Source organism: Rhynchophorus ferrugineus, unplaced genomic scaffold (assembly GCF_030347505.1).
Source record: "Rhynchophorus ferrugineus isolate W39M unplaced genomic scaffold, kcgeb_rfMv2 rfM1, whole genome shotgun sequence".
Classification (NCBI taxonomy): domain Eukaryota; kingdom Metazoa; phylum Arthropoda; class Insecta; order Coleoptera; family Curculionidae; genus Rhynchophorus; species Rhynchophorus ferrugineus.
This window is the reverse complement of record NW_027472580.1, coordinates 39,647,820-39,662,558: the sequence shown is the minus strand read 5'-3', so window position 1 is coordinate 39,662,558 and position 14,739 is coordinate 39,647,820. Positions and strand designations below refer to the sequence as shown.

Sequence of the window (14,739 nt, the reverse complement as noted above, 5' to 3'; positions counted from 1 at the left end):
TGTGATTATTATAGATACTTCATAATGATGTTGTAATTAAAGAATACTCTAACGTAAAAAAATACTGGAAAACTAGGAATAGAAGGTATTACTTATGGAAGACTCATGCTAATTGAACTTAAAATTAACAATTTCGAAACACTTAAAATCATTAACAATCATAAGGACGGTATTACGTGTTCTACCAATTGAAACCGCTAAATGTTGTTATATTACTGGAGATCAATTGATAGTATCTTTATTTCTAGCAAAGCTTTTTAAGAAGGTTTGTAAAGAAAATACGTAAACTTCTTGATGGCTTAAAAAGATATGTAATTTTTAAGACGGTTAGTTAAGATGTGATAAGAAAGCAAAGAAAGACAGTATTAATCTGCGCAACGTATACTACGATATCTATGATTTAAAAAATGGGAGAAAAATTAAACCAATAATATAAATTAGAAATTATTAAAACAAGGAAATTTTAAAATAAAATTCAAACGGTTTTTGGGTTCTGGCTTTAATAATCTCAAACAACTCAAAAGTAGGTTCGTATTCGTATCTCATTTACGTGTCGTGTTTAGGGTACACTAAATCCAAAAAGACCTGCAATTAATATACACCTTTATGCCGAAACGTTGTCAAACAATAGTCGGTCCTCTTGAGGACTACATGCTGATCAAAACCCTGAAAAATATTGTAGCATTATTTAAAATCCAATTGATAATAATTAATAACATATCTAAATAACCATAAGGCAGATTTATTTATTTTAATAATATGTCGAACGCAAAACTGTATAATTCAAAATACCAGCCCGTTAGTTCAGAACATGTCAAGACTGCCAACATTTTAGCAGTACGACAAACATCGAAAGGACAGTGCAGTACCGTTTAGACGACGCTAATTTACTGGCTGTAATAATCTGTTTGTTTTATGTATGCCGGGCATGAGGTAGTGAACATTAAAAGGTTTAACAGTTCCGAGAAAATAATCAGAGTCAAAGACAAATCACGTTAAATAAGATTTCACGCCGTCATTCATATATTGATCCAATTCGTGCGATTATTTAAATATTCATGCTAATTTAAAAAAGTAATACCAAAAATTATATTTGTTTCATCTTCAATAGTAAATTGAGATAAGCTCAAAAAACTAGCTTTTGTCAAAGCAATCAGTGTTCAATGCTACTAATACCTATATTATTTATCGAATACTATATTCTCCATCTTTTAGGCAGTTAACGCCTTGGCAATAAACTTTTCCTTATTTGCGTCTAGGTATATATTAGGCAATATTCTATAAAGCGTATTCCAATAACCGCATTCTGCAATGATCTAAATCAATGGCTGATGATTAAGCTTGAACAAAAAATGCTTGAATGCTAAAAAATTAATGTTTTATATCGCACAAGCTGACTATTTTAACCAACGCCAGCTAACTTGAACTATTAAAATTTTTAAATTTATATCACGCTAGTAAATTAATTTTAAAGGATTTAAAACAAATGGTGTTAATGTGTATTAAATTGCATCGAGTACATTTGTAACCAACTTCATGTTGAAGCCTCGCAAGCTTCACTTTTCAATATGTGTCGTTGGAATTTGTACCGAGTAAATTGCATTTCCGAGAGGTTTTACTATTTCTTCAATTTGAAGAAAAAGGCGGTTGAAGGTCATCAAAAGCTATGTGAAGCTTAAGACAACTATGCTCCATCGATTTCAACTTGTGAATACAGGTTTCGATGTTTTAAAAGTAGTGGTGCTGACACCGAAGACAAAGGATATGGACGGACAAAAAAAAATTAAGATGAGGATTTGAAAGCATTAGTCGATGGGGATCGCTATCAACTATAATTTATGCGTTTGAGGCGAGTACTGCACAACATAATGCCAGAATAGGAGCAAAAACACAACAAAATTATTCTCCAGCATAACAACGCTTGACTTCGTATTGCAAAACCGGTGAAAACATACTTGAAAACATTAAAATGGGAAGTGCTACCCCACGCGCCGTATTCTCCAGACCTCCTGTCCAGTTTCTCCGTATAAATTAAGATTTTCTTTGTTCTGACCTAAATTCAGACGGTGGAATGCATGACGCATACCTGGTCGCAGAAACTTGCCCTGGAGTAACAAGTTGGACCGGGTTATGTGGGACTCCCTCTGGGCTTACCAATACACTAAACCGAAACCGTCTCACAATTGAGCCCTGTGGATCGCTACTGCTACTGCATTAAATTTGGGGCCATGGCACCCGCAGATCGGGCAGCCGTTATTGGGCACGAGGATCCGATGATTCTATTGATTTGCGAACTTGAGTTAACACGACAGGATACTGCCATGTGGGGGTAACAGTTATGACTGCAGCGACGGATGAGGTCGTTTCAGCCTGAAAAAGCGGGGATGTTAACAGTGACGCGGTGCTAAGCTCCCAGAAAATTCTCCTCAGAAGCTTATTTTGGAAAACTCGAAGCCGTTCCACCTGGTTGGTTGTAACTTTAGATCCGTAGAGGAGTAGGGACCGAATTAACATCTTATAAAATAAGCATTTGATGGAGATGGGAAGTGTGCTAGAAGGGCAAATCATAGAAGATAGCAGGTTTGCTATCCCCGAACCTCTGGATTGCTTTCTGGATTTGGGAATGCCAACCGAACCGTCAGTCGAAGTGGAAACCTAGGTCCGTGACGTTATCCAGCTATGGAATTGTTGCGGTGTCGATCTTATGTTGCGAGACGCGCAGTGCGTAACGCTTCTTATGGAAAATGATGGCCTGGGTTTTCAAGGGGTTGATTTTCAACCTCCAGAATTAGAACCACTTGACCGCTTATAAATCCAGGCTACTATCTGAGCAGCGTTTCACTTCTTATAAAGATAAAAGTGGTCGATCCGTGGCTAGTTTTAAAAGATACGTCGTTCTTTCTTGAAATACTTAAAATACAAAAAAGATTGAATCTAATACGAAAAAGTTTTATATTTTTGTTGCCATGAAGAAAAACATAACAAGCTAAACATTCTTGTTCAGAAAAAAAGATATCAGTTATTTTTCGTAAATTTCCGTCCTAAAATGTTAATTAAATTTTAATATACTTTTTGAAATACATTCCAATAAGTTAAAATCAGTATTTCACAGTGTTATCCACATACCAACTAGGAGATATTATAAGAAATAATTTTAACGGTATCTTTATAGCTCTAGAAGAAATATTATAATTTACAATTACGACATAATTCCCACAAATGATAAGATGATGATTTAGGTATATAAATAGCCAAAAAGAATTCCAAACGTTTGCCACACAATCGCAGAATACTAATTAGTTTTGATTAAATCGGCTGCTAGTGCTTAACTTTTTAATTAAATATTATTGTTTTCATCAGTAATATAAACAACCATACTTATTTTCCGATAAATAATGTATTTAACATATTTTATAGCAATAAATGGAAAAATATAAACAAAGAAAAAGTAAATTTATTTAAGAAATGTAATTAAGTTAAATTATCTAGACTACCCATAGACAAACCCTAACATGCTAAAAATAATTTAGAATTTGGGGTGGAACACGCTGTAATAGACAAAAATGGGACTATCGCGGCGAGGCTAACCCACTAGAAATACTACCTTAGATAATATATGGATTAATTCCTGAAAATGATTGAATGTTATGAAAATTAAATAGTTAATTATATCAAAAAATATATTACTTTTCCGTCTACTTCTTATTCTTATAGAATTGCTTTTCAAATTGTATTTTCTTTATATTTCTGTTAATTTTGTTATATTTTGTATTATAATTTTGTTAGATGGTGAACAATTGACTTAGCTAAGACCCAACTAATAGAATTTGACATCTAATTTGTATGCAATTTCTAGTTTCTTATCCTTTCTATCAACTGAAAATTGTATAATTTTAAAAAATTGTAATTTATGTTTTTATATGTTGTTGGAATAATTAAATTTACAGTGAAAATAATACCCTAAAATTTAAAATAATAATATACCTGATGTAAATATTATTACATCCGAGAAAAATATGAAATGACAGAAAAGGTAAATGAAACACATTTTAAACGCTATTATAAAGCCTTTTATCTTAAACTTCAAATAATCCCCAATATCCTTTGAAAACTAGAGATATTACATAAAATATTTATGCAACGCATTTTAGAAAATAATTAACATAATAAGCCCGACACCACCCCATAAAACATTATCTTTAAAGGAATTTTAAAATTATGGAAAAGATAAAAATAGATAACAAAATAGAAAATAATATAATTAAAAAAATAGATGTTAGTAAATGGAACAAATAGAATAGAATTAATTTAACGAGACAAAACTGATATACTCTGTGAATAAACCCAATAATCAGTCGTTGCTGTGTAACTAATTATTACCAACCGTAGGAAAACACTTTTCTAATTTTTGCAGGCTTTTTTCGACATTTTTTCACTTACTCTAATATAATTTAATGATAATTTATCAAATTCCAATATGACCAGGATATTTGGTAACTACGGAGAGAAATGTCATTTTCTTCTTCACTGCCATTTTCGCTCATACCAATCAGTAAAGTCATCATATCCTTCAAACATACATATTTATTTTTATTATTTATGAAATTTTCAGTTTTATCTTATCTAGAGCGCTACGAATTTAAAATATAAGAACTTGAAAATGCCTGATGGTTGCCATTTCATTTTAATGATTTTTAATCAAAGTTTTTTTCAAATTGGTTTTATATGATGGATGAATGAAGGTTACAGTGTAAACAATATTCCATTTTTAAAATAGACAATTACCAATTACAATTACCGTGCTTCTATGTTCAAATGGCTGTCCTGTCACCAACTAAATCCTTGAAAAGTGGATTAAAGTGACTATTGAGGAAATAAGTGATATATATATATATACTTATTTCCTAGGACTATATAGGACTATAGAAAAAAACGGCTGCACTTAATTCTTTAAATGATTTTAGTAAACTGGTAAGTTTTCAATAAGCATCAACTTTTCAGAAATCAGTAGGATACTTTTACTATGCTGTTACGCTGTTCCATCTTGTATCTCATGTTTGACTAAACGTTTTCTCAAAAGTTTTAAGCTAGTCTTGAACAACATACAAATGATGAAAATGTGTTCCTATATGTAAAAAATGTTTTTCTTGTGGTTTCTTAGGTTTTCAGTCCGGCTTTTAACAAGTTTTGAATTTTAAAATTCAATATACCCATTCGCGTACCTAAATAACTTAAAAAATTAAAGAGATTTTCAATGAAAATCATACGTATCCAAAAACAACAGCTGTTCAACAATTTATTTCATTAGTAATTATCATTAAACCAGCATTAAATAGTTTATGACACTTTCAAACTTCGTTCATCTACCGTTGTGTTATTTAACGTACATTTTAAATCATTAGACGCGCTTGAGTCTCCTCTTATTACCAGTTCGACGATCTATACATCTTCAAACGCATTTAAGTCATTTTCGACGCTTTAATGGAAATATAAGTGAACAATAGAGGATTACATTGTCGTAGGAAAGTCGTAAGGAATAAGTATTGGCAAGGATAAATATGTTTCTGAGATGTATATTATGAAATAGTTATATAATTACAATGTATTTTTACTTGCTTGTTTTAAGTCGTGTTAGCATTATTTAATGTCTGTTAAAAATAACACTATTATAATATTCAGGACCATAAAAACATACCATAATATTAACATTATCATTATCATCAAATTCTCTCTTTGTGAGTAGTATTTTAAGTTAGTTTCTTTTCATTCTTTAAAAAATTCTAGTGATGGATTTTCGTTCATAATTTGAAATGGCTAATAAAAAAATAATTTATTAGCAATTATTCATAATATTCAATATAATAATTAATAATAAAGAAGATACATTTTCAAGAAGCCAATACATATTCACTAAATAAACCAAGTATAAATAAAAATATTATGACCAAATTATAAACATTCCTAGACCATATTTAATGTACTTTCCGAACTTTAGATTTCGCACAGAAAAGCATAATACTTAAAAAACGAATAATACCATTTATTTAAATAATTCCCAAATCAGTATTAAGAAAAATGTGTTAAGAATAAGAATTTCAAAGAATATCGAACATATAACTTAATAAATAAAACTATAATAATTTAACAATAATTATGTCATTTAATTTAACTAATTTAAACAAAATTCATGTCATCCACATCCATATATTTAAATTTGGACACAAAAATTAAATTATCATCTATGAAATATGTGAAATATATGAAAATAAGAGGTTCCCTTTTCTATAATAATATAATAATGATTTCAAAACCAAAACAAAACTTGATCCAGTCTCTTTCATTACTTCAAAAATTTTTACTATACAAATCTTAACAGTCTTTCTATTTATATAATTTCTTCAGTTTTGATGAATTTTATCGTTACATCAACCACATGTTATACAAGAATAGCAAACTGTATTTGCCCAACAATTATTATTTTCAATATATTGTTCAATAATGAAAACTAGTTGTAAGTCTTCCTGTCAACACACGCTATTGTTTTCTTAACAACATTTACGTGATAAATACATTCATGTCTATATTTTTATTATTCAGTATTTAAGAAATCTTTTATTACAATCACTTAATTAATTTGTCTGCTGGTCTATCTATTAGATCCTTAAATGTAATTTTATCGGATACTATCTATATCTACGATGAAAATGACAAATTATCAATAAAAAATAATTTTCTAGCATAAAATACGTTTTGTCAACCAATCTTAACTTGTAGTTTCATCAAGAACTTTTTGAAAGTTATAGTGATACTGCTCTATTATATCCCAGTTGTTGGTTTTGGTAGATGGCCATAAAACTGAGAAGACAAAAAACTACATGACTTATTGCATAAAAATCCAGTTCAGACTCTCAAAGAATTTTCAGACCATTTAGCAGTTAATGAGTCAACATTTACATGCTGGAAATCTTTCAAAAATGGTGCAAGTGGTTACGACCGAAAATACAATTTGAAGCAATTTCAATATCGCGGTTTCATTGCTTACAACGCAAAATAAAGAAGGGTTTTCCCTGCCATATTGTTACTGATGATGAAAATTTGACCAAGAACAAAAATCCCTAGCTCAAAAAGTCATGGGATAGTTCAGCAGATCAACATCGAAGCGGAATATTTATGGCCTTACATTTTTGTTATTATTAGCAAGGTGCAGTAGTTATGATCTATTAAAGCTTAATGTAGCTGTTACTGTAAATGTTTATTGTTGCAATAATAGCAAATAGCACACTCAAAGGAACTCTCTTGTATGGCAAATCTCAACCACACGCTGCAAAAGTTGTGAATGATACACTGTTACAGCTCGAGTAGGAAGATCTCTTGCACCCACAATACCTACCAGACATAACGCCTTCTGATTACCACTTGTTGAGATCGATCCAGAAAAGCTTGGCTGGTCCACGATTTGGAAATGCTGAAAAAGTGCGAAAATGGATCGATGGTTGGATCGCTGCCAAACCATTCTTTCGACACGGCATCACTATGTTGTCAGAAATTATATTTTGATTAATATAAGTAGTATCAATTTTTCAATATCAATAAATGCTTTTTTAAAGTGATAAAATGATTAGGCAACATTCAAACACCTAACACTATAATTATAAAAACCATACTAGTAATGCGAAATGAAAGTCAATATAAAAAGATGTTTGTTCTAGTTATGTGAAACGGATCTCAAGTCTAAACTGTAATTTAAAACTGTCTTAGTGCATCTTAAGCAAATCGAAGTAAAACCCTATAAAGTCCTATTGTGAATGAAAAATACATGGAACATTTTATGTGTAAGTGTTCACTGACCATATATCGACTAAAATGATTGCTTTTAATATGTTACACATACTTCAAAATGCACCATTTAAAGTTCAGTGAAGCATTAAATGATCGTTTATATTTTCTGAAGTTCTACAAATGAGAATTTATCTTGTGCTTCGCTGAATATAACAAAGTAATATCTGATAGATATTTTCAATAAAATAATGGCATTGCTTTTATTTAATTTTTATTAATTACTATTATAATCAACAGTTTTATATTCGAACAACAATGTAAAACACATCGGGTATATATATATTACCTTTTACAAATTGACCAAATGTGGCAAATATGACGGATACATAAAAAAGTGACAGAACTCATTCAATTGTGGAGATTATGTTATTTTATAAGGTCTCTTGTTGAAATTTACTTGAAAAGACTATAACATGTTTTGATAATGTTATTGTATAACAAAATGTTCTCGTTAATATTCAATCCACATCACAATTGCATATATCAAAAAAATTCCACAAAAAACTTTCTCTGTTGTGTGTTTTTTATTGGTGAGTGACATGCATGTTTATGTTACTCGTTATGCATTAAACTTTTGATTGGTTAATGGTATTGAAAAAATCTGTAATATTATAATATATTATTTCTACAGGAAACAAGGTCTTCAGGGAATCAGGAACTATTTGTCTGTGTTCAAGTTATCATTATCATCAAAATGTCAACGAGTTATTAATCAAAAAATCTACTTAATAAATTATCAATTAAAATCAAAATTCAATTGAAAATTCCCCGGCCTACCCTAGTAAAACACATTTTTTTTGGCTAAATTAGTTTTTTTAATTCAACATAATTCCCTTCAAGGGTGATATACTGATTATAGCGACCCTCCAACTTTTCGATACCATTTTTGTAGTATGATTTGTCCTTTGCTTCAAAATAGGCCTCAGTTTCGGCGATCACCTCTTCATTCGACGAAAATTTCTTCCCAGCGAGCATTCTTTTGAGATCTAAGAACAGGAAATAGTCGCTGGGGGCCAGATCTGGAGAATACGGTGGATGAGGAAGCAATTCGAAGCTCAATTTATAGATTTTTGCCATCGTTTTCACTGACTTGTGACACGGTGCATTGTCTTGGTGAAGCAGCACTTTCTTTTTCTTCAAATGCGGCCGTTTTTGTACCTATGTAATTGTCGCTGTTGGTGGTTCTTCCGTTTTTAAGGTAGTCAATGAAAATTATTCCATGCGCATCCCAAAATACAGACGTTATAACCTTTCTATCCAACTGTTGCATTTTCCCACGCTTTGAAGCGGGTTCATCGTGTGCAGCCCACTCGGATGAATATCAATTGGACTTCGGAGTGACATGATGGAGTCATGTTTCATCCACTGTCACATATCGATGTAAAAAACTCGGGTTTATTATTTTTGATCATCTTCAAACACTGCTACGAATCATCAACTCATGGTTTTGTTTTTTTTTTACCACTTTGCACAGAGCTTTCTTATGTCCAAATATTCCTGAATGATATGATGTACCCGTTTAGTTGATATCTTTAGAGTGTCTTCTATTTCATTCAATTTCAATTTACGGTCATTCGAAATCATTTTGTGGATTTTTTAAAATATTTCCGTCGGTAACAACCGCTTTTGGACGTCCACTGCGTTCACCGTCTTCGGTGCTCATTTCCCCACGTCTAAACTTAACATAACAATCCATCATGGTTGATTTTCCTGTGGAAATGTCCGGAAACTCGCCATCAAGCCAAGTTCTTCAACCGTATTGTTTCTCTTCAAACAGCAATATTTTATCAATACGCGAAATTCCTTTTTATCAATTTTTTTACAATAACAAAAATTGCTTCACTCAAAATGCCATAATTCAAAAACTAATGATCCAACAGCTGTCAAATTTGTACACGCATGTTTTAAGGGTTAGAGCTAACTAAAAAACATCGGATTTAATTATAATAGCGCCATTTATGTGTCAGGCCAGGGCTTTTCAATTGACCTATTATTGTGTGATATTTTGTGATTATCATCATATCAGTTAGTGTTTAATTTTTCCTAACCATCAACATCAACATTAAGAAAAATCGCCACTACATAATTGATGATATTATAAGTAACAATAAAAACTTTATTTTACTTGAGAAATTATTTTATTTCATGAAAATAAGTGGCTTGTTGAACGGCGATACAAAACGACACTGAGAGTCCAAATTCACCAGAGCACAAATCAAACCTCTATGTCTAGATGTCTTACTCGTTCCATCATTCCAAGAACATTTTTTAAAATTTTATTTCATTTTATTTCCTTTCATTTTATTAAAGGTTGATAGATCTTGACGGCTTATATCTATGTATAGTTTATTAGTCAGTCCAGTTAGTTATAATAATAATTATTTATAACAATTGTATTTTTAATTCAAAAAATACAGTAAAAATCCTCACTTCCAATTTGAATAATCAATTTGTTATTATACTTGACCGTCTAGTTGATTTTACTATATAATGAATTATGGTGAATTATTTAATTTCCACAGCAACATCGCTTTTCATTGGTTACGCACCAGTTTGCAACTAAGCCGTCGTAATAAATAAGAACATAAGTTTTAAACAGCACTAAATAGCGGAACACATACATTTGTTCAGGGCGTCTTTCGAATGAAACGTGTACGGTATTCGAGCGGTGATGAAGAGCAAAAACGTATCAAGTACAATGCAAGCCGTAAGAAATATGTGGTAGACGTTGTCTGTCGCATTGTCTAGCGTCTATATAATTGTAATTAAATTTAATTACCAAATATTATCAAAATTATACCCATAAAGAGTATTATATAATACCATATAACCCAATCAATAAATTGTTATATTGTTATATATTGAGAGTATGGAAAACCATGCCATGTTTTTAAACCGCATTGTATTCAAGTAAATTAATCACTATCAAGCTGTGTGTACAATGGAAGCTGCAGTCGTTAATAATTCAGTAAAAATGTCGTTTCATCACTGTGGATTGGACTTGATCTACAACTACCACCACCATAATCCTAAATCAAAACAAAGCATATAATAATATAATAATCTTTTAAGGTTTGAACCGAAAAAAGCCTTTAGAAGCGGAAAGTACTCAAGCCAACTGGTCAAAACAGTAACAAGTGCACTAACAAATAGTTTATTTAAATCAATAATAGTAAAATGAAGTTATTATTTTAACGTTATGGGCCAATTAGCTGTAAAAATTCAATAGAAAATATTTACAGTTAAATTATTTTCCAGAGCTCAAGGACCATCACTAAAATCGGTAAATTGGATTATTCCTACGTTAAGAATTGTTCCAGCCTCCAGTTTATTCAATAGATTATTCTTCATTTGACATCCGACGCTTCTTACACCATAAAAAATTAAATCGATAAATAATGATAACTTCAGGTCTGAACCTTGGATAAAGCCTGGAAAAGAATAAAGCCATCCTAAAAACAAATATTACTAAAAGTTTTATGATTTGTGCACATGATATAATGTTATGATGAAAAATTAAGAATTATTATAAGACTTATAGGGTTAAATCGCACGGATATTCGTCATATCGCACGGATCGCAAGTCATAGCGTCAGTAGTTAATATATTTCGGGTGCCTTTGTTCAACAACAAAAATGGGTGAAAAAGTCAGTAAAATAATTACATTAAAACAATATTAATCGTTTCTTCGGATTTAATCATATTTAAAATGATAAAATAGTAATTTGGTGAGGATATTTTTGTACTGTTTTTGAAAGGTGTAGATTGTTTAAGAATGTATCAGTGGAGAGTCGGATGGAGCTAAATCTGACGAGTAAGGAATTCACGAAATAGTATGTATTCTTTTTTTATTAAAATTTAGAAGAACTAATTCTGTGTGGGAATGTGTAATATGGTGATAGACGAATCTTCAGTACATAATTCCTGCCTATAGAGATGAATAGCTTAACACGTACAACTGATAATGCCGAAATAATATCACAAGTATACACGGTTTAGAAACATCATTTTCTGGTCTGAAACCTGGTTGTGGCATCATCTTACGGATACCTAGAAAAGAAATAGCGAGTTTGAAGAGTTTATGTAGGACTATTTCTGACTATTAACGGCCATTTATTGAATTAAAATGTATAAATCCGAAATAAAAAGAGGTTTAACTGAACCTTTTTTTATATTACTTGGGATCTATTTTATGCCTTAAACGCTCCAACGTGGTAATCGCTCATTATTCCTTCGGACCCTAATCTTTGGTATCGTCTTTCGATTTTCACTATATCTTGGTGTAGCCGCTCTCTTTATTCGTCGCTTGTGTGGCCCAAGTTTTATGGGAAAAAATTAAGATGTAAATGCAGAAAATGTATAGAGCTCGAAGCTTTGAAGTTTCCAACAGCACTTTAAAACGGTCCTGCTGCTGCTTCATCAGACGTTAAACATTTTATAAATTTTGCTATTAGTTTTCGAATATCAGATCCGAAAAATATTCCTCAATAAGTTAAATGACTTTCATTCATAACGACATCCATAACGTTTTAATTGCTCGCCAGTGATGAAAAGAAAGTTCTTAAGATATCTTTTGCACTTAGGCCTAGACAAATTGGCTACCAATCATTCCCCCGAACGTAGAACGAGACTAATTATACGTCATGATATTAATACTGCCCTGTGTTTTGCATTTATACCGACGACACTCATCGAGCAAAAAACACAGAAGATGAAAAGTGTATATTTTCAACATGTGACCACTTATACAGATTTGTTACTTACGCGTTAATTTCGGTACACTTGGCTTATAACTATTTACTACAACAAAACCAAAATATTGCTAATAGGTATCTTTGAGCGCATTCATCATTATTTCTCCACATCCCATATGCATTTCCACACTTTTCCAAGCACAATCACTGCACAAAAACAAGTTCCAAATGATGTTTAATGCGATATTGTCAGCTGAGAACAGTTATAAGAGCATAGTGCTGCCACCAATATTTGAGAATGTTCTAAGCAAGAGTGCAAAATCCCTGTACACTTGATCGGTTGTTGAGTGCTGATTTAGAAATCCAAACTGGAAATCTGGTAATATTACAAAATTTTTAACACGTTTAAATATTAGTTTCTCAAATACTTTTGATATTGCAGATAGTAGTAAAATAGGCCTGTAAGATTCGACTTGTTCTGCAGATTTGTCAGGTTTTTTGAGCATAATTATTTGCGCCACCTTAAAGCATTCCAGAACATGTCGTTTCAAAATGACTCAATTTCGTTTCGTTTGAGCATCGATTCACATATAGATACACAGTCTATATAATTCTTTAGCATTAATTCATGTGTCGAGCTTTTTTTGGCACTTACTCTTTTGTAAATGTTTCAGAACTACTTTAGAGTCGATTTTAATCTTGTAAAAATATAAGGAGATAAAATGTGCCAACCACCAAGACGATGTTAAAAGCATTAACATGTTTGGAACGAAAACAAAAAAACCGATTCTGATACTGAGGAATGTATAACGAAAATTATATATATATATATATATATATATATATATAACTAATCAATACAATCTAATATATACAAAATTAAACCAATTAAGTCATGTTGAAGTCAGCAGATGCTTTTTGTTTCAGATGGTGTCGAATATGGAAACCGTTCTACTACTAACTATCTATTTCGTTGGAACTTCCGCTGCACCACCGCTCCTTCGATCTCTCAGCGAAGAAGATTCAGTAAGAGTTGGCAAAAATATAGGTTTCTTTGATTATATTCAACCAGCGATCGACTATGACAACTATGAAAGCGACACAGACGAATATGTAGAGGCTGAGAACGAACTTAGCAGGACGATACCAAGCAAGAAGAATAGACGTCCACAATACAATAACTCGCCAATTTATTATATCAGATTACCTCCCCAACCTTATATGTTCGTCCCTGGTAAGAATTATCTATATTTATTGTTCGTATTTTATTCTTCAATAATACCTTTTCAGGACTGGGTTATGTATCGCAACCACCCCAAAATCCCATATCGCCTTTCGTCAACGTACCGGTTAATTTCGTGTCCAATGGTAAACCTAACGGCATCTATCAATGGTCGGGGGGAGTAGAAATGACAACGGCAGCGCCACCACGTACCACAACCACTAAACCGAAGCCCGCGAAGAAACCCGTAAAAACTACATTGTCAGATTCAACAATACACCGATTACCAGGCCAGTTCGTATTTAATGGCAAACCAGAGGATATCTTCGTACTAAGAGATTCTTATAATTCGCTATACGGCGATGTATTACAAAATCTATACCCATAAAAACATTAGGTGAAAGTTAGTAATAAAGAATTAATTTGTTTCTGGTATAGATGACAGATGGCGCGAATGTATTTATGATAGTAATTCTGACTGTTTAGTGTGTAAATTATTGAAAGCTTTACGATTAGATATTGTATAAGATTCAAAGAGATAAACTTGTAAATTATAGATAAATATAAATTAGATTTGATACTTATACTATATAGTATATTTAAACAACATAGGTTACATTTATTATAAAATGTTTTTAGTAGATAATATCATAAAAAGAATATATTTTGATTATATATTTTAATATTTCATATAGAAAAAGCACTAAACTTAACTCAGTCAACGACAGTTAAGTGTTAAAGTAAGTGAGCTATTGAATTCAATAGGTGTATTTCATATGATAATTTTTACTAAAATTCATATATTTCTATTGTAAAAAATCAAAACAACGTTGCCTATAAAAAATTAAAAGAATTGAAGATATATTTTGTTTTATTTTATATGATTTTAAAACGACTGTATAAATTACAATAAAAAAACCAGTAATGAATTTAGAATATTGCCTTGGGTGTGAATTCAAGGTAAACATTTATACTTCCAGAATT

The 14,739-nt window shown here is 31.3% G+C and overlaps 1 protein-coding gene across 1 annotated transcript in view; it reads left to right on the top strand.

Moving 5' to 3' along the window:
• Window positions 1-14,291, top strand: part of LOC143197117 (uncharacterized) — a 44,208-nt gene extending 29,917 nt beyond the window's left edge. Inside the window, exons 2-3 of the mRNA XM_076405309.1 lie at window positions 13,461-13,767; window positions 13,824-14,291. Of these exons, the coding sequence (XP_076261424.1) occupies window positions 13,461-13,767; window positions 13,824-14,143 (627 nt within the window). The 3' untranslated portion in view covers window positions 14,144-14,291. The remainder of the gene's footprint in view (window positions 1-13,460; window positions 13,768-13,823) is intronic.
• The last annotated feature ends 448 nt before the right edge of the window (window positions 14,292-14,739 follow it).